General features: G+C 38.1%; 1 protein-coding gene across 1 annotated transcript in view; it reads left to right on the forward strand.

The window, feature by feature from the left end:
- Window positions 1-24879, forward strand: part of Atf7ip2 (activating transcription factor 7 interacting protein 2) — a 37139-nt gene that overhangs the window by 315 nt on the left and 11945 nt on the right. The window contains exons 2-7 of the mRNA XM_051181446.1: window positions 962-1112; window positions 9174-9331; window positions 11615-11736; window positions 13981-14115; window positions 15864-15962; window positions 17479-17633. Of these exons, the coding sequence (XP_051037403.1) occupies window positions 9184-9331; window positions 11615-11736; window positions 13981-14115; window positions 15864-15962; window positions 17479-17633 (659 nt within the window). The 5' untranslated portion in view covers window positions 962-1112; window positions 9174-9183. The remainder of the gene's footprint in view (window positions 1-961; window positions 1113-9173; window positions 9332-11614; window positions 11737-13980; window positions 14116-15863; window positions 15963-17478; window positions 17634-24879) is intronic.

A 24879-nucleotide genomic window follows, 5' to 3' on the forward strand; every position in this document is an offset into this window, starting at 1 on the left:
GCGTCGGCGTCTGTATCCGCTGGTCAGGGTCAGAGATGCGGTCGGCCTGTTGTAAAACACACAGGTGCCAGAAGAATTACCTGGAGCTCGCCTTGTGGTCTTGATCTGTGGTGGGCGGACAGACCAGGAGGGAGAGTCACATCTGCTGACCAATTTGCTAAAAGAGACTGGCACCTGGAGCAAGCCCTTGGCGCCTTGAGCTTGCAGCTCCATAGTGTCATGGGGTACCTGTATAAACCCCCCGCCCCCCTCCATAACTCTAATTATGTGGAGTCCTTATTCACCACCGGCAGGGCTGTCTAACGCAGAGTAGCTGGAGCATCCCCACCCTTCAATTTGTATTAAAAATTTAAAAGTACTGTTTCGAAAGCAGCTATGGGTATCTGCAGGGAGCAAGCATTGTTTGCAGAAAGGAAATAAAATGGCAGTTAAGACCTCAGGCTGTTCTCATAACCTTAAGGTCAAAGTCACATTGCATAGAAATATATGATAGAAATATATGGTTGGTCTACATGACCAGTAACCAGTTTATCCAAGATAACTCAAAATTTTTACTTTAATTATTATTGTTGTTGGGTTTTTTTGGTTTTTTGTTTATTTTTTGTTTGTTTGGTTTTTTTGTTTTGTTTTTTTTTTTTTTTTTTTTTTTGTTTTGTTTTGTTTTTGGAGACAGTGTTTCTCTGTAGGTTTTGGAGACTGTCCTGGAACTCTCTTTGAAGATCATGCTGGCCTTGAACTCAGAGTTCTGCCTGCCTCAGATGAGATCAAAGGCTTTTGTCACCACTGCCCTGCTCAAAATTTTTCTTAATTCTTTCACGAATTGTCACAACTACAGAGTTCAGTACTCCACTACAAATAGGACTCTGTGATTGAAGCTGAACACCATTCAGATAGAGGTTGATTTTAGTGACTCCTGAAAAAGACAAAAACAATTAACAGTTTCTTATTCATCTTTTTCCAGGTTTAGCAAACAAGTTAAAAGAATGTGTCTCAACAAAGGAAGCAACAATGGCCTCTCTGCTTAAAATTCTTAAGGAAACTGACTTTTGTCTGGTGTAGTGGGGCACAGTTTAAATCCCAGCATTTGGGAAGCAGAGGCAGGAGCATCTCTTGTGAGTTTCAAGGCCAGTCAGTGTGACCCTGTCTTAGTAAATAAATAAATGTGAAAAGGAGTGAAATGTTTAATTACATCGTTGAATTTAGGTCTTATGAATGTTGCTTTTTATGTTAGTTGGTTTATCCCTCAATTTTTTTTAAAGAGAGGTTGACTCTAACCTTAATGAAATTTGTCTCCATAACTCAGTACAGATGTAGATGAGCTACATATTAACTTCTGTACAACAGAAATATGTAAGCAGTGCATTTAAAAAAATACTTAGCAGCTAATGCAATTTAGCTACCACTTGAATTTTTTGGCTTTACTTTATCGACTCTGTACTTGTGTCAGTCTTGAATTCTACTGTTTTCTTACTACTAAGTGTTTGGAATTTTGATATGGAACTTAAAACCGTCCCTTGATTTCTGCTTGCCTTTATATCATAATTCTCTGATGTATGTATAATGATAAAATTATTTTATTGTGTGGCATGTATATGCTCCTCCATTGGGTTCTAGGAATTAGGCTTCCATGGCAAGTTCTTTTACCTACTGAGCTATCTTACTCTCTGAGGCTTAAATAAACCTGGACCCCTACTATAACACATAGCAATAATCTTGGATAACTCTTTAATCTTTATAATTACAGGTAAAGCATTCTGTACTTAAGCATTATCTAAAGAGAAAACAATGAGTTTTATAGCATTGAGGCTGTGCTAAGGGTGAGCCAGTAGGGTCACAACTTAAAGGCCTACAAAGGTGGTTCAAGGCCAGCTTCAGCATCTTTAGTGAGGTTTTGTCTCAAAATAGAGTAGAAAAAGGGCTTAGTGGTAGAGTAATTGCCTAGCATAAATGAGGCCATGGATTCAATGCCCAGTAGTATATAAACACTCTCTCCGAATTAAAAAAAAAATGAGATAATCATATACAATTTTAAAATTTGAATGTGAACCATTACAAATGTGAGTGAGGTTTATGGTTATAAATCTAGCCACCAGCTGGATAGAGCACTCATATTTTTACTGAAGTCAGAACTCCAGCACTAATAAATGTCAGTACAGTGTGAGGATGTTTCTATAATCTCAGCAGCACCTGGGAGGTATAGATTGGATTCCAGGAGCAAGTAAGACTAGCCAAATTGGTGAGCTGAGAATTCATTGAGAGATCTTGCCTTAATATCTGTGATAGAGAGTGATACAGGAAGATGCTTAAAGTTAACCTCCCAAATTTGAACAAACACATGTGTATTCATACAAAGCTAAAAAAACAAAAATCCACAGGCTTGGCAAGATAGCACCATGGGTACTTGCTGTTCAATTGACTCTGCAATTCCATCCCCTGGATCTACCTCCTAAAGGAAAGGACCAACTCTCACAAGTTGTCCTCTGACCTCCCAATCCAAGACACACACACACAAACACATACTTAGGACATGTGTGACTCCCTCATATATCAGACAAAATCTTTTTCTTTTTAAATCCAGGCACTCTCTTTGTAGTCCTGGCTAGCCTGGAACTTGGTATGGCGACCAAACTGGCCTCTAACTCACAGAGATCTTCCTATCTCTGCCTTCTGAGTGCTGGAACTAAAGGTCTGAACCACTTAATCCCAGCATTTGGAATGCAGAGGCAGGCATATCTTGGAGGCCAGCCTGATGTACAGATTGCATTTTGTGAAGTTTTGCTTTTGTTTTTTCAAGACAGGATTTCACTATGTAGTCCTGGTTGCCCTGGAACTCACTCTAGGCAAGGCTGGCCTCTGCCTTCCCAGTGGTAGAATTAAAGGCATATACCCCCACTTAAATTGCACTTAAAAGAACCTAACTTGAATGCTGTTGAAGGGTTTCCGTTCTTGAAAACAACCTACTAAGAAAGTACTTCCTCAGAGAGTCACACCAAAGAAAACAGAGGCGACTACAGGTTTGGTACGGAGGAACTTTGCATTTCAAAGTGGTAGCAGAATGTGACAGTGTGGCATAAATGGTACTGATTTTGCAGGCATGTTGGGGTCATGTAGTCATAAGGCATGGTTAAAGAAAGTAACCTGTTTGTGTTGTTTTGTTTTGTAGGAATCCACAATTAAGAGATTGACTTGAGCTGGACATGTTGGTACAGCAGAGGCAGGTGGATCTCTGAGTTCAAGATCAGACTGGTCTACGTAGTGAGTTCCACATCGGTCAGGGCTACATAGTAAGATCTTGTCTCAAACAAAAGACAGATTGGCTTCAGTCTCAGAAGAGATTTGGACTTTGAAACAGTTTTTGAACTGTTAAAGACTATGGGATTTTAAAATACATATTGTATTATGAAATGGCCATAAACCTGTGGGTCAGGCAATGAGTGTTGCCATTTGAAATGTGAAATGTCCCTTATAGCAGTGGTTCTCAATCTTCATAATGCTGTGATCCTCTTACCTCCATGCCTTCCTTGACACAGTCTGCATCCTCTAAAACAGTAAGCCAAAGTAGCACTTTCCTTCCTTAATCAAGTACAGATTATAGCAACAAAAAAGTAACTAATTCAGACTCATTACTTGGCAAGAATAGAGGGGCATCAGGCACATGAGTGGTGGTGCACAGACATAGATTCAGGCAAAACACTCAGAAAATTTAAAATTTTTTGAAAATATTTTCATGAAATACCACAGAATAATACAGGTATGTGCTATGCTATTACATGAAATAGGAAAACAAAAACAAAATTGAGACAAATTACTAAAACATTAGAAAAAAGCAAACCTGTGTAGGGCTCTAGCAATGGATGAGATTGAATTAGGAGAAGAGAGCCCAAATCAAATTATTTCATTGAAAAGTTTTACTATACCTCTTCCCATTTGTTAAAGAAGAGATCTAACTATGGTCATTAAGTTGTATAGACTCAGTTTTTGTGTATGATATTTCCTTAGCAATGATCTCATGGCTTTGACACTTTAATATCCTGGAGTCTCCAGTGCACTCAGGCTTCCCTTTCACAGATTTTATGAAATGGTCCTCAGGGCCTCCATGTAGGTCTCCTTTGCCACATACCTGGACTCGTTGTTCTCTTTATAGCAGAGGAAGATTACACAACCTCCTTGTCTTAGTTAGGGTTTTAGTGCTATGTAGAGATACCATGACCACAGAAACTTTTTAAATGTTTTTATTGAGCTATACATTTTCCTTACTGCCCTCTCCTCCTCCCCTCACCCCGTTTACCCTCCCCTTTAACACCCAGGCTCCCATATCTTGTTTCTCCTTAGGCAGATCCCTAGCTTCTCTGGGGTTGTGGCCTGTAAGCTGGTTGTCTTTTGCTTTATGTCTAATATCCACTTATGAGTGAGTACATATTATATTAGTCTTTCTGAGTCTGGGTTACCTTAGTTCTGTCCATTTGCCTGCAAATTTTAAGATGTCATTGTTTTTTTACTGCTGAGTAGTATACCTTTGTGTAAATGTACCGCATCTTCCTTATCCATTCCTTAGTTGTGAGGCATCTAGGTTGTTTCCAGGTTCTGGCTATTACAAATAATGCTGCTTTTGTGGTAAGTGTGCATCCTTTGGGCATATTCCCAAAAATGATATTGCTGGGTCTTGAGGTAGATCTATTCCCAATTTTCTGAGAAATCACCATACTAATATACTGATTTCCAGACGGACTATACAAGTTTGCACTCCCATCAGCAATGGAAGAATGTTTCCCTTACTGCACATCCTCTCCAGCCTAACTTTTCCTTAGTGTTTTTGATTTTAGCCATTCTGACAGGTATAAAAAGGTATCTCAGAGTTGTTTTGATTTGTATTTCTCTGATGACTAAGGGGGTTGAACATTTTCTTAAGTGTCTTTCAGCCATTTGAGATTCCTCCGTTGAGAGTTCTCTGTTTAAATTTGTACCCATTTTTTTTTTAATTGGATTATTTGGTATTTTGATGCATAGTTTCTTGAGTTCTTGGTGTATTTTGGAGATCAGTCCTATGTCATATGTAATGTTGGTAAAATCTCCCATTCTGTAAGCTGCCATTTTGTCTTGTTGACCATGCCCTGGGTTTCAGAAGGTCCCTTTTATTGATTGTTGCTTTCAGTGTCTGTGCTACTGGTGTTAATACAGGAAATGATCTCTTGTGCCAGTGTGTTCAAGGCTACTTCTCACTTCTATGAGGTTCAGTGGATCAAGGCAACTCTTACATGGGAAAACATTTAATTGTGGCTGGCTTACAATTGAGATGTTTAGACTGTTATCATGGCATGAGCATGGTGGCATTCAGGCAGACATGGTACTGGAGAAGGAGCTGAGAGTTCTACATCTTGATACATAGGCAGCAGGAAAAGAATGCCACTAACATTACTTGAACTGAGACCTCAGAACCCACCCCTTAGTGATATACTGCCTCCAACAAGGCCACACCTAATTGTGCCATTCCTTGTGGGTCTATGAGGGCCATTTTCTTTCAAACCACTGCACCCCTTATCTCATGTTTCCTTCATGGCTCCAAAGCCAGAACCATATGGCCAGCACTGCCAAGTTCAGCTGCCTGCTTAAGGTGAATAATGGGCCCCTCCTTGAATTACTTTGCATAAGCTTTGGTTTGTTGTTGCTTTTTGAAGCAGAAAAAAAAAAAAAAAAAAAAACCCTCAGTCCTTTTCCTTTTACAAGTTGCAATATTAGATGGATGGGGTCATAACCTGAAGAGGGTAGTAGGACTATTCATAGTAGACTATTTTTCAGCTAATCCTTGGCTCCAAAATTCAATTTTCTGGTGCTCTTTTTGATTAACACTGTACATTTTTTTTCCTTTTTACTCTGTTTGTGTGCTTTCATTGTGTAACCTGTATAAAAGTGATTACTGGTAACCACTGAACAGTTACTATTAAGCTGTCATGTAATCTTCTCGGCCAAAGAAATTAATCTAGAGCTCTCCAGTTTGGTCTCAGGCAGATACTTAGGACATGAACAAGAAGCAGCCACATTTTTAATCGTTGTATCACAAGAGTGGTCTCTGATCCAGGGCTAGTATTGGTCTCTGAAACCTCATCATCTGAACCTCCAGTAGTCCACATTGATGTCAGCACTACTGCCTTCCAAGATCCTACTAGGATATTTTGATAAGCCCTACTTAAAGCATTCACCTACCTTCTTGTTCCAAAGTCCTCCAAAGAGCAGCATGATAGGCCTGTATCATCAGTACCCCACTCCTGGTACCAACTTTTCTTAGTTGCTTCTCTGTTGCTATGGTAAGAAACAATAATAACCAAGGCAGTTTATCAAAGAAAGTGTTTGGGGAGTCCTTATAGTTTCAGAAGTTTAGAGTCCGTGACAGTCATGGTGGGAAAGCATGGGAGCCTGCAGGCAGGAATTGCACTAGAAGAGGCAGAGAGGCCTATATGGAAATGTTTTGGACTTTTGAAACCCCAAAGCCCATCCCCAGTGACATATCTCTTCCAATAAGACTACACATAAGCATTTCCACCACCTGGGTACCAACTATTCAGACATACAAGCCTGTCGGGGCCATTCTTGTTCAAACTGCCACTCAGGTTTTTTGGTGGTTTTTTTTTTTTTTTTTTTTTTTTTTTTTTTTGCCTCTTTTATTCAACATTTTATTCAACAAAGGATCTTATGTGGATAGTTACATCTGAAAGTAAACTAAGAGAGATTAGAATAAATGTAAAACTTTTAGTCTTTTAAAAATAAGAACTAGTAAGTACACAATTGTGAGAAATCCATAAAAATGACTGAAGAACAAATTAAGATCATCAAAATTAAAAGATAAAAGATTAGCATATAAAAAATAAGTCTGCAGTGATTGAGCTTAAATCCTCTTTTAAGTTTACACTGGATTTGTTGGTCAGCTTTAATCCAACATGGTAGCACAAACAAAACCCTGAGAATCTTGGGTTTGATCACTGGCACCTCCTAAAACTGGGTGTCTAGTAAATATCTGGAGTCTTAGAATTGAGATAAAGGCAGGAAGATCAGGAATGAGCTCCATAGTGAGTTTAAGGCGAGTGTGACTATATCAGTTTCTTTCTCAAAAAGTCAAGAAATGAAAAAAATTTGGCAGCTTTAAAAGTGAGCTTACTTGGTATATTAATTGCATTATAACTAGGGTTTATCAGAATATAACCCCATTCATTGTGGAACATCAGAACTTTAAATGAGTCCAAAAAGAAAAGAGCTTGTATATAATAGTATCAAAAAGCAGTACAAGGCAGGAAGAATGGCTCAGTTGCTAACTTATTTCACTAAGACCTTAGTTCAACCCCCAGCTCTCATGTGAAAACGAAAGCAGTTGCCATGGACTGACCCAGTTAGGGATCTCTAGTAATCAGGTCGGTAAGGTAAGGATTTGGCAAGTGACAGACACAACACAAAGAGAAGTGGTTTGAATCTGTTGTAAGTTTACTCTAGTGAGAGAGCATCAGATATATACACATGATTTAGGAACTAAGATTTGACCCCATGTCAGGTTATACATAGTCACATCTGATGAGTGGTTACATGTTGACAACTTATCTTGAAACTAAAAGAACAGAGCAGAAAGTACCCTTTGAGTACCATCTGGCCTCTAGACAGTGGTTAATAGCCTCAGACCTGAGGTCAATTTTATTCTTAAAATTTTGTTGAGCTGCCTCCTATATAAAAAATGTAGAAGTTTGTAAAGCTTAATATATTTATGATCAGTCTGGCCAATTTGGCTCTTTTTTGAAGCCCCCCATCCAACTTTGGGGGAGGTGAGCATATAGTTTTTGTAATTGTTTTGTTAAACTAATTTGGTCCCTTTTGTCAATAAGCAACAAGGAGGCCTTGCTCTAGCTAATATCTACTAAGTGTGTGACACACCTTCTCTCCATCTATAATTACTCATCTATTTCCCTGATCATATACTCCTGTATCAGCACAGAAGGGGTTGTAGTCCTGAGTCTCTGTGGAGTTTCCCTGTTTATTGGAGGCACCTACCATTGTCCTTTGAGTAGGTAATGCCTTCTACCATAAATCGTAGTAGTAGGAATTCGTAGTAGTAGACTGTTCTTCCTAGCTCCTGGTGAACTCCCTGGGTCTTTTTCCTACTAGTCTTTGAACTTTTATCCGTTTACTATCTACCAAGACTTGGCCAGGACCTGTTGTATTAATTATAGCCATAAAAAAATCAAGAAAGATAAGGTATAGAACCCAAATCCACAGAACTTGGATCAGTGCACTGGAACAAAGCATAGGGGCAGGATGCCAAGGACCTCCGGGAGACTAAGTTCCATGGAACACATGCCCCTGGTCTGTAAACATGGTTTTCACCATGTCACACAGAGCCAACCATAGTGATGGTGCATGCTTATAATCCCAGTGATTGAGAAGAGAGACAAGAGGATTCTGGATTCTCTCAGCCAATCTAGCTTGGGTTTCTCTGAGCTATGATTTCCACCCTGGTGTTACCATGTCTACCTGTTCTGTGCCTGAGGCTTCTTTCCCACTGGGGAGCTAGATATACTGTTTCCTACTTTTCTTTATATCAACTTTCTCTGGTACTTGGTTTTTAGTGAATATATGGACACATTTTTATTTTTATATTCATTTATGTCTTAGAGCTTTCTACAGAAATAAAATTTGCCCACTTCAAAGAGATATGGTCTGTTTTTTTTCCAAAAACTTTTACCATACCATTCATGTTTATACATGTGACCCATCTAGGGTTACTTTGCTATTTTTTTTTCTGTTACCTATTACTTTGAAATTTATTAGATAAGGTATGAGATAAAGAGTAAAGTATGTTTTTTTCCCCCATGTACCTATCTAGTAAACATGAATCCTGTATTAATACCAGTCTTTTTCTCCTTTGTCCAGACAAGTCAAATGGTTTTATGTGAAGCTCTTTCTGGTTTCTGTCCTATTAGTACCACTGTCTTTATTATAGTACATACTATTTAAAATCTTGGTTCTAATTGTTTCTATTTAGAATAAAGCTTCCAAATAGAAATGATCAATATAGAGAAATATTCTCAGTATTATTTTAATATTATTATAACTAACCGGGTAAATGCATTTAAATCTTTTTTTTTTTTTTTTTTTTTTGAGGCAAAGTATCATGTTAAATATATCTTAAACTCTAGGATACAAATTATGGAAAGTCCAGACAGAAAAAGACAGAAGGTTTTAAAGGCCAAAAAAACAATGCCTGCAAGTTGCCGGAAGCAGTTGGAGATCCTGAACAAGTCAAAGAATGTTGAAGCTTCAAAAGCAACAGTTGGAACTAATACTGTTTCAAACGGTAATCAGAGCTTAAGTCCTGAGGTTCTAGCTAGCAAATGTATACATTCTGAACATGCTAACTCCTCATTTGTGTAGCATTCTTCCAGACTTTAAGCATTAGAAGAACTGTTTCAGAAACAAGGTCAGGAACCACTGATGATCAGGGTGTATGTTCTTACACAAAGCCAGGGACACCTAACTCTTCTGTCAAATACTCCACACAAGAGCTGACAGAATTGCAGAACAAATGTATCAAGATCATTTTCTAAACATGAAGAGAATTACAATAACTTTATATTAAAAAGTTGATGGTGTTAAATAGGTGTTAAATAAATGCTATAATCCAGAATACTTTAGATGATAAGAGAACCCACAAGATAGCTTTCAATTTAGAAGCAAACTTTACTTCAGAGCCTAAAGATCAAAGTTATGTTTTTGAGTTCAGACTTTATCTCTTGAGAAAAAACCTAATTTGGTAAATTCAGTCTTCTCTAGTAATTGTGCTGATGCTATTTTGAAAACCAAAGAATACAGTGGGACCTGTCACTCTGGTCTTTTTAATTGTGAATGTGCATACTCAAGTGGTAGTCATTACTTGGCCTTGATAGTATAGTAACTCTATGTCTTTTGGAGAAATTCAAATAGTGACTTTCCTAAGGGTATTTTAAAGTATCAAACATGACAAAAAATAGAGTACATATAGATAGGACAAAAAATAAATGATGGCTATGTTTTCAAACTGTTTTGTTTGTAAATTGTTCTTGATTCTGAGATGGCAATATACATTGTTAAAGGAGAAAATTATGGTTAATTATTGGCTTTATTTGTAGTGCTAGGATTGGGCATCAGGCAGGACTAAATTCTGTTGAAAAGAGTTATGAGGCTGGGGACGTCTATGTAGCTCAATTGGTAGAGTGCCTGCCTAGTGTGCTTGAAACTCTAGTTCAGTCCCCAGTACCACATCAACTGGGTGTTGTGTGTGCATACTGTTATCTGGAGCACTAAAAAGGTAGAAACAGAAGGATCAAAAGTTCAAGGTCATCCTTAGCTACAAAGCAAATTTGAGGCCAGACAAGGCATAAAGGATCCTGGGTATCTTACTGATGTGGATATACCAGTAAATTGAATCCTTCCCCTTCCTTCTGCAAATATTAACCGCCAATAGCTACTTGGGAGGTGGAGCTTTGTAAGTCTCCCAAAGGACAGGTACATTAAATTGTTAGTGAATCTATTTTTTCCATAGAATTGATTTATAGATCATATGCCAAATAGAAATGAGAGATGCAGTTAATTCATATGCCCAACCATGGAGAGCTACTTAGAAAGAAACCAAGTAATTAAAAAAGGAAGTGCTCAAGTTATAAAATCATTAAATAGCAAAACAAATATCATTAGAAGTAGGATCTTTATGTTGGTTCATAAATGCTGATTAGGGCCAGCAGGATGGATTAGCAAATAAAGGTGTTCTCTTCAAAGCTTGGAACCCACGTAAAAGTGGGAGGAGAGAACTTCACAAGGAATGCCTCTACCCTCCACACTCACTATTAGGGCATGCTCACATACACACACAATGTAGACTATTTTGTTTGTATTTATCATTTCAAAGATAATTTAAATTGCTGAATAACTTAATGAAAGTAATGAATTCCTTAAGTGACTATATACAGTTTATTTAGGGTTTTGTTTGGATTATGTGTTCAGAAGGATTTGTTTTTTCATATTTTTTGTTTTGGTGAGAGAAGGTCTCATAGCCCAGTCTGGCCTTGAATTTTTTATTGTCTTTTCACCTCCCAAATGCTATAATTTGAACTGTGTACCTCCTTCTCCTTTGGTTATCCCTATGAAAAAAAGACTGAAATGGGTTTATATCTGAGACCCGAATCCTACCAAGATTTCTTTTTTTAAAGAAAGGAAATGTTTTTTATGCCATTATATTTACTTGGTTTTTCAAGGTAGGCTTGTAACATCTGGCTGTCCTGGAACTAGCTCTGTAGACCAGGCTGGCCTTGAACTCACAGAGATCTACCTGCTTCTACCTCCTGGGTGCTGAGATTAAAGGTGTGTGCTACCATCACCCAGCTCAATATATGTATTTTTAAACTAGGGTATTGCTATATAGTACTGAGTGCTAGGATTAAAGTCATGCACCATCATGCCTAGCTAAAAAATTATTAATTAAAACTTTTAAGCACTGCTGTTGGCATATTTTAGTTTTTCCATTTGATTAGACTTCCTAAATTAGAGTTTTTAGTTCCTTCTTAAGAAGGAATATTTTTATCTATAATCTTTCTATCTCCCCAAGGCCATAATCAAAAGAAGATGTTTTCAGAAAACAAAGAAAATGTTAAGTTCATGGAAGCTTCAGAGCAAATTAATGAAAATGGTTGTGTAGCTCTGGAAAGGCATACAGCACTGCTAGAACAGGTAATGTTGGGCTTTAAATATTTGCTTTAGGAACTTACACTTTGGATGTGTTGAAAGTGCAGGAGAGAAAGTAAAGGTTAAGAGCACTTGCTACTTTTGCAGAGAGGACCTGAGTTTAGTTCCCAGAACTTACTTTTGGTGGCTCATAACCTATAATCCAGCTTAGGGGATCTGATATCTCTTTCTTCCCTCGAATATATCTCAAAACACAAACACACACACACACCTTCACACCTTTACAATATCTCTTAGTTATCTTAGTTAAGGTTATTGTTATGAAATACCAGCTGGGGAGGAAAGGGTTTATCTTTCTTATACTTTGATATCGTAGTTCATCATCCAGGAAAATAGTCAGTGCCGGAATCTGGAGGCAGGGGCTGATGCAGAAACCATGGAGTGCATACTGGCTTGTCCTCCATGGCTTATTTAGCCACCTTTCTTTCTTTCTTTCTTTTTTTTTTTTCAAGACAAGTTTTCTTCATGTATCCTGGCTATCCTGGGACTCGTAGGCCAGGCTAGCCTTGAACTCACAGAATTCCATCTGTCTTTGTCTCCTGAGTGTTGGGATAAAGGTGTGTGCCACCACCAGCCAAGGGGAGGCCCAACCCATATAGGCTGGCCCCTCCCTCATGGATCACCAATTAAGAAAGCCCTGTATTGTACAGACTTGTTTGTCTACATCTCCATCTTATGCAGATAATTTCTCAGTTGAGGTTCCCTAGCTAGTTTAGTTGATGTAAACTAGCCAAGTCATAATTCAAACAAAAACATTTAAGAGTGAAATTGCTTATATTACCAATATATTTCTATTTTATGGAATGGTTCCAGACTGGGTAATCTACAGAATTATGAATCTATAAAAGTCTTGTAAAAAGAGATAGACTTTTTAATTAATAGGCTACCCAATGTATAAGTCAAACATGGGATGACCTTGAGCTTTACTTGATAGTGCAAAATATTTTGTGTTAGTCATGGGTTTTTTTTTTTTTCTTTCGATTGGCAGCAATAGCTGTTTATTGATCACATCACAATTATTATTTTGTAGACTCAAGCAACCCTGTGGTCTATTTTAGAGTCTTGATGCATTCAAATTACATATCTCCTCTTCCAAACTTACCTAGGAATACTGCTTTTTAAAACTTTTAAATATACTTATTGCTTTCAGTTTTGCCCAATTATGTTTATTCATGGTCCATCTGTCTGATCAACTAGGAACTGAAATAGGATCTTCCAGACTAAGCATGGTAGTGCATACCTTTAATCCCAGCACTCGGGAGGCATAGGCAGATGGATCACTGAGTTTGAGGCCAGCCTAGTTTTTGGAGCAATTTCCAAGACAGCCATGCAGGACTATAGAGAAACCCTGTTTGAAAGAAACAACAAAAGACAAAAACAAAAGGGGGGAAGAAATATAATCTTTAGTACTAGTAGGAAAGCTTTACTCAGAAGTTCTGTTTTGATGGGTCTGATTATAATTCATTATAGTTATTGTGGTATTCAATTGTAAACAGTAATCAACTGAACTATATGAATTGAAGTCAATGTTTTGAGGATGAATTTAATTTCTAATATGTCTATTTGTGTACTAAATATTAAACGTGGTATACAAAATTTAATATCCAATTTTTATAAAACTTACCGGTATGGTAATATGTAGCAGTTTTGTCATTATAAAACATTAAGAAGGCTGAGCTGTGGTTGTGCATGCCTTAAATTCCAGCACTTGGGAGGCAAAGGCAGATCTCTTGAGTTTGAGGCCAGCCTGGTCTACAGAGTGAGTTCCAGGACAGCCAGGTTGTTACACAGAGAAACCCTTCTCAAAAACCACAAAAAATCAGGAAAGAGTACAGCAATTTTCAAGCAGTAGAAAATAAGCTGTGCATGGTGGTGTACACCTTTAAACCAGCACCTAGGATGCGAAGGTATATGGAGCTCTTTGAAATTGTGCATAGTCTGGTCTATTACAGACTAGCTGAGACTACTTAATGAAAAATACCAAAAAAAAGTAGGAGTGGATCAGAGAGATGGCTCAAGGAAGACCCTGGTTCAAGTCCCATAACCCATATGCCAGCTCATAACTATCTATTACTCTAGTTCCAGGAGCGCTGATGTTCTCTCTGGCCTCTGCATGGTGCACATACATACATGCAGGTGAAACGTTAATTAATACACATAAAAATAAAAAGTAGGAAGTAAAATTGTTTTGAAGTTTGCATGTTTTGGCTTTGTTTTTTAAACTTCTAGGTTAAACATTGGATTCGACAGGAGATCTACATGATAAATTGTAATCTATTTGATAAAAAACTGAATGAACTGAATGAACGCATTGGGAAGACCCAGTGCAAGAATAAGCATGAAGCAATAGCTGGTGAACTCTTTGTAAGTTTCTGATTTCATTTTCTTCCTTTTCTGTGTGGAATGTATTCGGACCCTGTATGTTGGGAATGGGGGTTAAATAAAACAGTTCTCAACCTTCCCAATGCTTCGACCCTTTAATACATACAGTTCCAGACCATAAAATTGTTTTTGTTACTACTTCATTACTATAATTTTGCTATTGTTATGAATCGTACTATAAATATCTGATATGCAGGATATCTAAGATAGTATCTGCAGCTTAAGAACCACTGCAATAAAAGAAGACCTACTAGTTTAATTTAAGGCTTGAGAAATAATCTTAGTCTTAGTAGACATTCTGTGTCTGATGGTTATCTGTAGTATGTAGGCATTTTCTTTTCATTCTGATACATGCTTTATTAGAGCTTACATAATCTGTTTTATTTTGTTTTTTAGTTTTTTTGTTTGATTGATTTTGGGCTTTTTTGGGGAGGGAGGTTGTTTGTTTTTTGGAGACAGGGTTTCTCTGTGGCTTTGGAGGCTGTCCTGGAACTAGCTCTTGTAGACCAGGCTGGTCTTGACCTCATAGAGATCTGCCTACCTCTGCCTCCTGAGTGCTGGGACTAAAGAGGTCTGCCACCAACACCTGGCTTTTTTTTTTTTTTTTTTTTTTAAACCTCCATCATTTTTATTGCAGACAGATTAAGTTTCTTGTTTTTTATCTTTCTTGGTTTTTTTATTTAGTTTTTGAGGTTGGATCTGGGTATGTGTAGTCTATGTTGGCTTTGAACTCTATATCCTCCTTCTTTAAAGTCCTCTTAAGTTTGGAATTGGAACCATGAACCATCTAAACAAGCCCCTTCCGTTCTTAACTATCTTAAGTGGCTGACTGCCTCATTTATCAGTTATCCACATTTTGAGTTCTGTGTCTGTTCTTAACTAACTTCAGACTGATTTTTCTTTTGTTGTCGATTTGGGTTCTCACTACCTAGCCTCAACTATCTGACTGTCTTGGAATTCACTATATAGATTAGTATGGTCTCAATTCCAGAGGCTGTCCTGCCATGAAATTAAAGGCATGCATCACCACAGACAGACTGAAAATATTTTGGGGAAAATGTTTCTATTGAATGTGTACCATCTTTTTGTCTGGATATTATTTCCTGAACAGTACATTGTAACAACTATGTAACAGCATTCCCATTGTATTAGTCCTTGTAAGTAATCTAAAGATAATTTAAAGTGCACAAGCGGATGTATGTATATTTTTAATGTGTGCTGATTTTCATATTTATAGGACCTGGGTCCATTCCTCCATGGATAGCAAGTGTTGATGGTATAAGAGTTTATCACTGGGGCTGGTGATGTAGCTAAATTGGTGGAGTGCTGGCCTAGCTAGCAGTAAGTCCTGAGTTTGTTCCCATGTTTTACATAGCATACATAAGCAGGATATGCTGATGTACAACTCCATTACCCAGAGATAGAGACAGGAAAGCTAGGAATTCAAGGACATTGTTGTTAAGGCCAGCCTGAAATACATCAGACCATATCTATAAATTAATAAGTAAAATTTAAAAAGTAAAGATGCTAGCTAACGGAATGAAAGAATCGAAGGCATTCCCTACTGAGAGTGATTGGGGCCTGGGATCATGAAAAAAAAAAAATGAAGGAAAAGAAGGCCTTCTCATTTATTTGAGTAGATTTTACAAGACTACTTGCTCAAATAGTTTTCATTCTTCACTTGTAGTATTTAGTATCCTGGTGTGATACCTAAGTTTTCTTTCTTCTAGATAAAAATCAGAAGACTTCAAAGACGTATCAAAACAGTATTATCATCTCAAGGAGATTGTTTGGAACCAAACACATTACCCAATAATACAGTCTGTAAGGTTTGTATAAATACACAGAAGTTATAAAATTTTTGGCTTGTAGGATCATAAGATGTGAATATACTTCCAAACAAGGACAGAAGGCTTAGATAACAACGGTGGTTTCTTGTTTTTTGTTTGTTTGTTTTGTTTTTTGTTTGTTTTTAAGTTAAATGTGAAAATACAGAAGTGCTATGGAAGGAGAGACTATAACAAAAAGGAGCCAGGACTTGATCTGGGAAATTCTTAGCATATCCAGGGTACAACTCTAAAATTAGGTTCATGACCGGAAAAACAGTTCTGGGATACAAGGATACATTCAGCTACCACCTTTTGCTAGTCTTTATAAGGACCAAAAATGTCATGGTATTTGCCACCTTTTATGGGTACTCTACTTAGGCTTAGTATATACATCCTGGCCTCCTCAGAGCTGCAGCTTCAATAACAATTTACTTTCATGGCTTTTGTATGCTCTTTTGCTTGGCTTTGTTCTTTGGGCTCCCCATGGTTACCTGTTGGTCCCTGCAGGTACTTCCTAACTGCCCACTGCTTTTGGTCTGTGCTTTTAATCACAGTAGATTTGGTCTGCCAGCTTGCTGGTGAAGAGCTAAGTGTTATTGCTAGTCTATGCCCTGATGATGGCTTACATGTGGGAAGAGGGCAATATTGCCTTTGAAGTAGATTTGGCTAGCTACTGTTCTGGGGATTGGTCTGTGGTTAGACTCTGCTTGCTATTGTTGCTGCAAGCAGTTAGACTTCCACTGCCCCAGTGTTCACCCAGGAGCTATTATGGTTTATGAAATTGGGGTCAAGTCACCACCGACCACTACTACATATTTGGAATGGGGAATGGAGAGATGTCTGGTATCCTTACAATCTAGTATGCTGTGTAGAGTATATTCACTGTGGTCATGAGGTCTCCGGCCAGTCTCCCTTCATTAAATTTTTTCCTTTGCTTTATGATTATCCATTGAATCCTTTACATGTCTATAATGTTAAAGAGTGTAGAGGGAGAAAGTGAATCCATGTTACCTTGCCCTGGAAATGAAAGGAACACTGTTCTACTTTGCTTCCCAGTGGTATGTGAACATACTCACATGTAAAATTGATTTACTTAGTATTAAATAGCACTTCAAAATTCTGCCTCTCTGTGTATGTGTGTGTCTGTTTCTGTGTGTCTAGCTTATTTTTCATGCTGCCCCTTACAAAAGGCCATGTTTGTTCTCAGTTGAGGCATGGAGTCAATCATTTTACTCCAAGGTTTAAATAAATTAACAACTAGAAGTTAAAGTCACCCTTTTATTTTTTAGACTACTAGAAATAAGGTGTTGTCTAATATTTCATTATTTGTCCTGTTTTGAAAGTGTTAGGTTTGTAATGTCATTGTTTATTTCCCTGACTCATTTTGGCAGAGAAGTCAACTCTATGATCATCAGTCAATGAAGTACAGAACATTTAATATTTTACTTATATGCAAGATTCTTCCATGTGAAATTTTACCTTCCTTTCACCTGCTTTTTCCTCATCCATTTAACAGGTTACAGATGCAGAGGTCATGAATTCAAGTGTGAATCAAAAGTCAGTTAAAAGCCTAAGTAAAATAATGCCTTCTGTGAATCCTGAGCCTTTTAAGTCTTCAGAGAATGCAAGAATTAATTTGTCATCAGCTTGTGTTGAGTTTGTTTCTGAAAGGTAGGTATTGCTATAAAAATGCATAGTTATTTATCTTAGTTATATTAGTTAAACATAAAGTAGCTTAAAACTTCATATCCACATCTACAATCTGAAGGAATTCAATTGGTTCTCTGAGCTTCTATTGTTGTTTGAGCAGCACTCAGGTTTTGAATTGTCAGGTAAACAGGTTTTGTTGTGCTACTTCCATTTCTATCATGTGATTAGTGGTTGGGATTGGTTAGGAAGAGTGTTTTTACAAGCACAGAAGCATGAAGTCATTTGGCTTAGCTCAGTGCTTTCCCCCAGTAGAACATACTGATAGTCTTTTTGTTTTTATGACTTTGAGACAGGGGGTGTGTTACCCTGGCTGGCCTGGGTATTTGGGACTTAACATACAGTTTTGACTTTTTAGGAGCTACCCTAGTAACCCATACTATTTAGACCTGCATTTTCATTCATTCTTAATGATTTTAATTTTATGTGTATGTTTGTGTGTGCACATGATTGCACTTCAGCAGAGTGTCAGATCCCCATGGAGCTGGAGTTCCAAGTAGTGGTGAGCTTCCCAACATGGGTGTTAAGAACCAAATTCAGGTTCTTTGCAAGAATAATAATTGTTCTTAACCTCTGAGCCTTCTCTCCAGACCTTGTTTTTAAGAAGCATTTTTATTATTAATCATGTGTAGAGGCCTGCATTTTGGTATTAAGTGGGGAATCTATGAAGAAAACATTTAGATGATGAAGGCAAGAGTCACTGAGTCTGCGGCTGCCACTGTTGACAGCATGTTCTGAAACCTCTGAAGTGACAGAAAAGGAAAGTGCTGCTGATGCCTGTAAAGAAGCAGAGGCTTTGCTGTACAGTCACTTCACAGACAACTGTGTCTATGTACTTAACACTCACTCACTTTGTGTTGTATACTGAAACAACCTGCAGTTTATGTTGCTGTTTATGGCAGTTACACATCCTTTCCAAAGTATGCAGATAGTGTAACAAACATGTAACTTGGCCATGATGATTTGTTTGCTTTGTTGTTTGTTTTTTGAGACAGCTCTCTATAGGCTGGCTAGCTTGGAATTTGATGTGTAAATTGGGCTACCCTCTTGCTGGAATACTAGGTTTAAAGGCATGTACCACTATACCTCACCTTAGAAGGTGAGTTTTAGAAAACATGTAAGGAGGAATGATACAAACATTAAACTCTTACCAAAGAATATGAAAAAAAGCTTATTAAATTCATTTTATGAGAAATGAACCTTGATGCTAAAATCAGTGTTAAAGTATTGTATAAATGAATTACCCGCAAAATTCTAATAGTTCAAATAGAACGATCTTGTAAAAGTAGTAGTGCTGGTCAAACCTTTGGGTTAGTTCAGCTTGAGTTAACCTCCGCATGAGAGACCCTGAGCCAGGATCCCTTAACTGTAGTACTCTTTACTTCTATACCCATAGAAATAAGGATATGTTTTGTTGAAAGGTGATTGTTATACAGCCTTAGATGAGTTAGATGAGTGTGATAGATACAACACTCAGGCGTCAGGGACTGAGCACAATGAAGCTGATCTATAGTCTTTATAAGACACACCTAAAGTTTCACTTATAATCCCAGGTATATTCTGTAGCTTCTCCCCACCACTATCCCCCAGATATTTTATTGTGATTTTGGTCTCCATGCTAATCCACTGTAATTTTTGAGTACCTTTGGCCTGTTTCTTAGCATTCCTGCATGGCAAAGACAAATGCCTTGTGAGTGGCAACAGTGATGGGCATCAGAGCCTTACTGCTGCACCCTCTTCTCAGGACCTTGGCCCTTCAGGCATCAAATATATTTTTGTTAATTGTCTTAGTTGAAAAGTTTTTTTTTTATTTATTTTATATAACAAAGTCCATTTAAATGAAAACAAACATTTATAGACAATATTTGGGAATTTGGGCATTGTTCTTTCCAAACTACTTCCTGCTGATAAGGGGCGCTGTCATGGGGGGATTCGAAGAAGATTCAGAAATCCTGGCTGTAGTCTGTAAGGCTGTTTTGTCCAGCTATTTTGAATGTAAGATCACCTGGTACTCTGTTTCAGGTGGTCTGGCTTGATCAAACCACATTAGTCTGGAAGGAATCCACATCTTTTCTTTTTCTGTGGAAACAAAAATAGAAATCCTTTTCCCCAGTAACTTGTCCTTGAACTTAAATTTTGGAGTCAAAGCATTTTTTTTTAATTTATTATTTTACATGTCGATCCCAGTTCCCTCTCCTTCCCTCCCTCCCTCTATCCATCCCTTCTTCCCTCCCTTTTACCCTCTCTGCCCTCTCACATGCACTCTAACCACCCTCCCCTCCCATCCCCCCACCCCAATTCCATATGTAGGGGAATGCCATCCAGTTGGGGTCATGTAGATCTGACAGGTCATTTGAAGTAGGGACTTCTCTCCTGTCTCTAGATTAAGGCAGTTATCCCTCCATGGGGGATGTATTCGTAAAGTCCTTTTGTGCACCAGGGATACATCCTGGGTCCACTGTCTGAGGTCCCTTAGACTGCTCAGTCCTTCTGGCTGAGACCCATATTCAGGGGGCCTGAGTCAGTCCTATGCTGGCTTCCCAGCTATCAGTCTAGTGGCTGTTAGCTCCTCCTTGTTCAGGTAAGCTGTCTCTATGTGTTTCTGCCGCCTGGTATTGTCCTCTCCATCTGCATCTGGGTTCTAGTTCGACTCAGTGTTTATGTATGGGTGTTTGCTTCTGTTTCCAACAAGCATTAGTTGAGGGCTCCATGGATAAGTTCGTTGTTGATCTCACTCTCCAGGAAGGGCATTTATGATAGCCTTTCCACGGAAGCTCAAATTGGTGGTTGGGAGCAGTCTTGTAGTTCTCTAGACCTTTCTTTGTGTTCAAGTTTATCTTCAAACCAGTATTGGCTCCCTCTTTTATGTTCTCTCTCTCTCTCTCTTTCTCTTTCCTGTCTTCTGTTCCTAACCACGCTCAATCTTCCTGGTTGCACATGTTTTCCTTTCTTCCCCCTCGTTTTCTCCTACTTCTCTCTCCATTCGCTGCCCCCCCCACTTCCCCTGTGCTCTGGGGGACTTGTCCCTTCCAAGTTCTGTGAGGGACTTTATATGAATCTCTTAGAATACACCTTGTATCCTAGTTCCTCTGGTGGTGTGAATTATATAGAGGCTGGTGATCCTTTGATCTAGGTCTAAAATCTATATATGAGTACATACTGTGTTCCTCTTTTTGTGACTGGGTTACCTCATTCAGGATGGTTTCTTCAAGTGCCATCCACTTGCCTGCGAATTTCAAGATACCATTATTTTTTTCTGCAGAGTACTATTCCATTGTGTAGATGTGCCACATCTTCATTAATCATTCTTCAATTGAGGGGCATCTAGGTTGCTTCCAGGTTCTTGCTATTACAAATAGTGCTGCTGTGAACATAGTTGAACAGATGTCTTTGTTGCATGGATGTGAATCCTTTGGGTATATGCCTAAGAGGGGGATTGCCGGGTCCTGTGGTAAACTAATTCCCATTTTCCTGAGGAACTGCCATACTGATCTCCAAAATGACTGTATGAGTTTGCACTCCCACCAGTGGTGGAGGAGTGTTCCCCTTTCTCCACATCCTCTCGAACATGAGTCATCATTGGTGTTTCTAATTTTAGCCATTCTGGCAGGAGTAAGATGGTATCTCAAAGTTGTTTTGATTTGCATTTCCCTGATATCTAAGGATGTGGAGCATTTTCTTAAGTGTCTTTCAGCCTTTTTGATTTCCTCTATTGAGAATGCTTTCTTCAGTTCTGTACCCCATTTTTAATAGGGTTATTTGGTGTTTTGTTGACTAGTTTCTTGAGTTCTTTGTATATTTTGGAGATCAGCCCTTTGTTGGATATAGGATTGGTGAAAATCTTTTCCCAGTCTGGGCTGCCGTTTGGTCTAGTCCACTGTGTCCTTTGCCTTACAGAAGCTTCTAAGTTTGAAGAGGTCCCATTTATTAATTGTTGCTCTCAGTGCCTGTGATCCTGGAGTTCAGGAAGCGGTCTCCTATACCAATTTGTTCAAGGGTACCTCCTACTTTCTCTTCTAAGAGGTTCAATGTGGCTGGATTGATGTTGAGGTCTTTGATCCATTTGGACTTCAGTTTTGTGTATGGCGACAGACATGGGTCTATCTGCAGTCTTCTACACACTCTCATCCAATTGTGCCAGCACCATTTGTTGAAGATGCTGTCTTTGCCCCATTGTATAATTTTAGCTGTTTTGTCGAAAAGCAGGTGTTCATAGGTGTGTGGGTTAATATCTACCTGTCTATTTTTGTGCCAATACCAGGCTGTTTTCAGAACTATAGCTCTGTAGTAGAGCTTAAAGTCAGGAATGGTGATGCCTCCTGAAGTTCTTTTATTGTATAGGGTTGTTTTGGCTATCCTGGGTCTTTTGTTTTTCCATATAAAGTTGCTTATTGTCCTTTCAAGGTCAGTGAAGAATTGTGGTGGGATTTTAATGGGGATTGCATTGAATCTGTAGATTGCTTTTGGCAAGATTGCCATTTTTACTATGTTTATCCTACCTATCCAAGAGCATGGGAGGTCTTTCCATTTTCTGGAATCTTCTTTAATTTCTTTCTTTAGAGCCACAAATTTCTTATTATATAGGTCTTTTACTTGTTTGGTAAGTGTTACACCAAGATACTTTATGTTGCTTGTGGCTATTATAAAGGGTGATGTTTCTCTGATTTCTTTCTCTGTCTCTTTGTCGTCTGAAAAAAGTAGGACTACTAATTTTTTTTTTTTAGTTTATCTTGTATCCTGCTAGTTTGCTGAAGGTGTTTATCAGCTGTAGGAGTTCCCTGGTAGAGTTTAATGGGTCGCTTATGGAAACTATCATATCATCTGCAAATAGAGACAGTTTGACTTCTTCCTTTCCAATTTGGATCCCCTTGATCTCCTTTTGTTGTCTTATAGCATTAGCTAGAACTTCTAGTAAGATATTGAAGATATATGGAGAGAGAGAGCAGCCTTGTCTTGTTCCTGATTTTAGAGGAATTGGCTTAAGTTTTTCTCCATTCAGTTTGATGTTGGCAGTTGATTTGCTGTATATTGCTCTTATTATGTTTAGGTATGTTCCTGTTATCCCTGACCTCTCCAAGACCTTTATCATGAAAGGGTGTTGAATTTTGTCAAAGGCTTTTTCAGCATCTAGGGAGATAATCATACGGTTTTTCTTTTTCTGTTTGTTTATATGGTGGATCACGTTGATAGATTTTCGTATGTTAAACCATCCCTGCATTCCAGGGATGAAGCCTACTTGGTCATGGTGGATGATTTCTCTGGTCTATTCTTGAATTCGGTTTTCCAGTATTTTATTGAGCAGTTTTGCATCGATGTTCATCAGGGATATTGATCTGTAGTTTTCTTTCTTAGTTGTGTCTTTGTGAGGCTTGGGTACCAAGGTTATTGTGGTCTCATAAAAAGAGTTTGGCAATGAACCTTCTGTTTCTCTCTTGTGGAACAGTTTGAGGAGTAGTAGTATTAGTTCTTCCTTGAATGTCTGGTAGAATTCTGCATTGAATCCATCTGGCCCTGGACTTTTTTTTGGTTGGAAGGCTTTCGATGACTGCTTCTATTTCATTGTGGGTTATAGGTCTATTTAAGTTGTTTGTGTGTTCATGATTTAATTTTGGTAAGTGATAGTTATCCAGAAATTTGTCCATTTCCTTTGAATTTTCAATTTTTGTGGAATACAGATTTTCAAAGTATGACCTGAAAATTGTCTGGATTTCCTCTGTGTCTGTTGTTATGTTGCCCTTTTCGTTTCTGATTTTGTTAATTTGCATGTTCTCTTTGTGCTTTTTCGTTAATTTGGATAAAGAAAGGTTTGTCTATCTTGTTGATTTTCTCAAAAAACCAACTCTTCATTGCATTGATTTTTTTTTTTTTTTTTTTTTTTTTGTATTGTTTTCCTGGTTTCTATTTTGTTGATTTCAGCCCTCAAGTTGATTATTTCCTGGCGTCTACTCCTACAGGGTGAATTCGCTTCTCTCTGTTCTAAGGCTTTCAGTTGAGCTGTTAATGCTCTTATGTGACTATCCTCTATTTTCTTCATATGGGCACTTAGTGCAATGAACTTCCCTCATAGCACTGCTTTCAAGGTGTCCCATAAGTTCGGGTATGTTGTATCCTCATTCTCGTTGAATATTAGAAAGTCCTTAATTTCTTCCTTTATTTCTTCTTTGACCCAGGAGTGGTGTGGTTGCACATTGTTCAGTTTCCATGAGTTTGCAGGTTTTCTGCTATTTGTGTTGTTGTTGAATTCCAATTGTAAAGCATGGTGGTCCGATAAGATGCAGGGGACTATTCCTATTCTCTTGTATCTGTTGAGGTTTGTTATGTCACCTATTAATGTGGTCGATTTTAGAGAAGGTTCCATGTGGAGCAGAGAAGAAGGTATATTCTTTTGTCTTTGAATGGAATGTTCTATAGATGTCTGTTTACTCCAATTGAGACGTAACTTCTGTTAAATCTTTTGTTTCTTTGTTGAGCTTCTGATTTGTGGTCCTGTCTTGTGTTGAGAGTCGTGTATTGAAGTCTCCCACTATAAGTGTGTGAGGTTTTATATGAGCTTTGAGTTTTAGTAGTGTTTCTTTTACGAATGTGGGTGACTTTGTATTAGGAGCATAGATGTTCAGAACTGAGACATTGTGTTGATGGATTTCTCCTGAGATGAATATGAAATGACCGTCTTCATCTCTTTTGACTAATTTTGGTTTGAAGTCTAACTTGTTAGATATTAGGATAGCTATGCCTGCTTGCTTCTTATTTTCATTTGATTGGAAAATCTTTTCCCAACCCTTTACCCTGAGGTAATGTCTATCTTTGAAGCTTAGATGTGTTTCTTGTGTGCAGCAGAAGGATGGATTCTGTCTTCGTATCCATTCTGTTAGCCTGTGTCTTTTTATAGGTGAGTTAAGACCATTAATATTGAGGGTGAGTAAGGACCATTGATTGTTGATGCTTGTTTGATTTAGGTTTGTTGTTGGCAGTGGTATTGTGAATATATTAGTTCTGCTTTACCCTTGGTTTCTGGTGTAGTTGCATTATCTGTTGCCTACAATTTTGTGGGCGTAGTTACCTTCCTTGGGTTGGAGTTTTCCTTCCAGTACTTTCTATAGGGCTGGATTTGAAGATACGTATTGGGGAAATCTGGTTTTGTCATTAAATATCTTGTTTTCTCCATCTATAGTGATTGAGAGTTTTGCTGGATATAGTAGCCTAGGCTGGC

This window comes from Phodopus roborovskii, unplaced genomic scaffold (genome assembly GCF_943737965.1).
Source record: "Phodopus roborovskii unplaced genomic scaffold, PHOROB, whole genome shotgun sequence".
Taxonomy (NCBI): domain Eukaryota; kingdom Metazoa; phylum Chordata; class Mammalia; order Rodentia; family Cricetidae; genus Phodopus; species Phodopus roborovskii.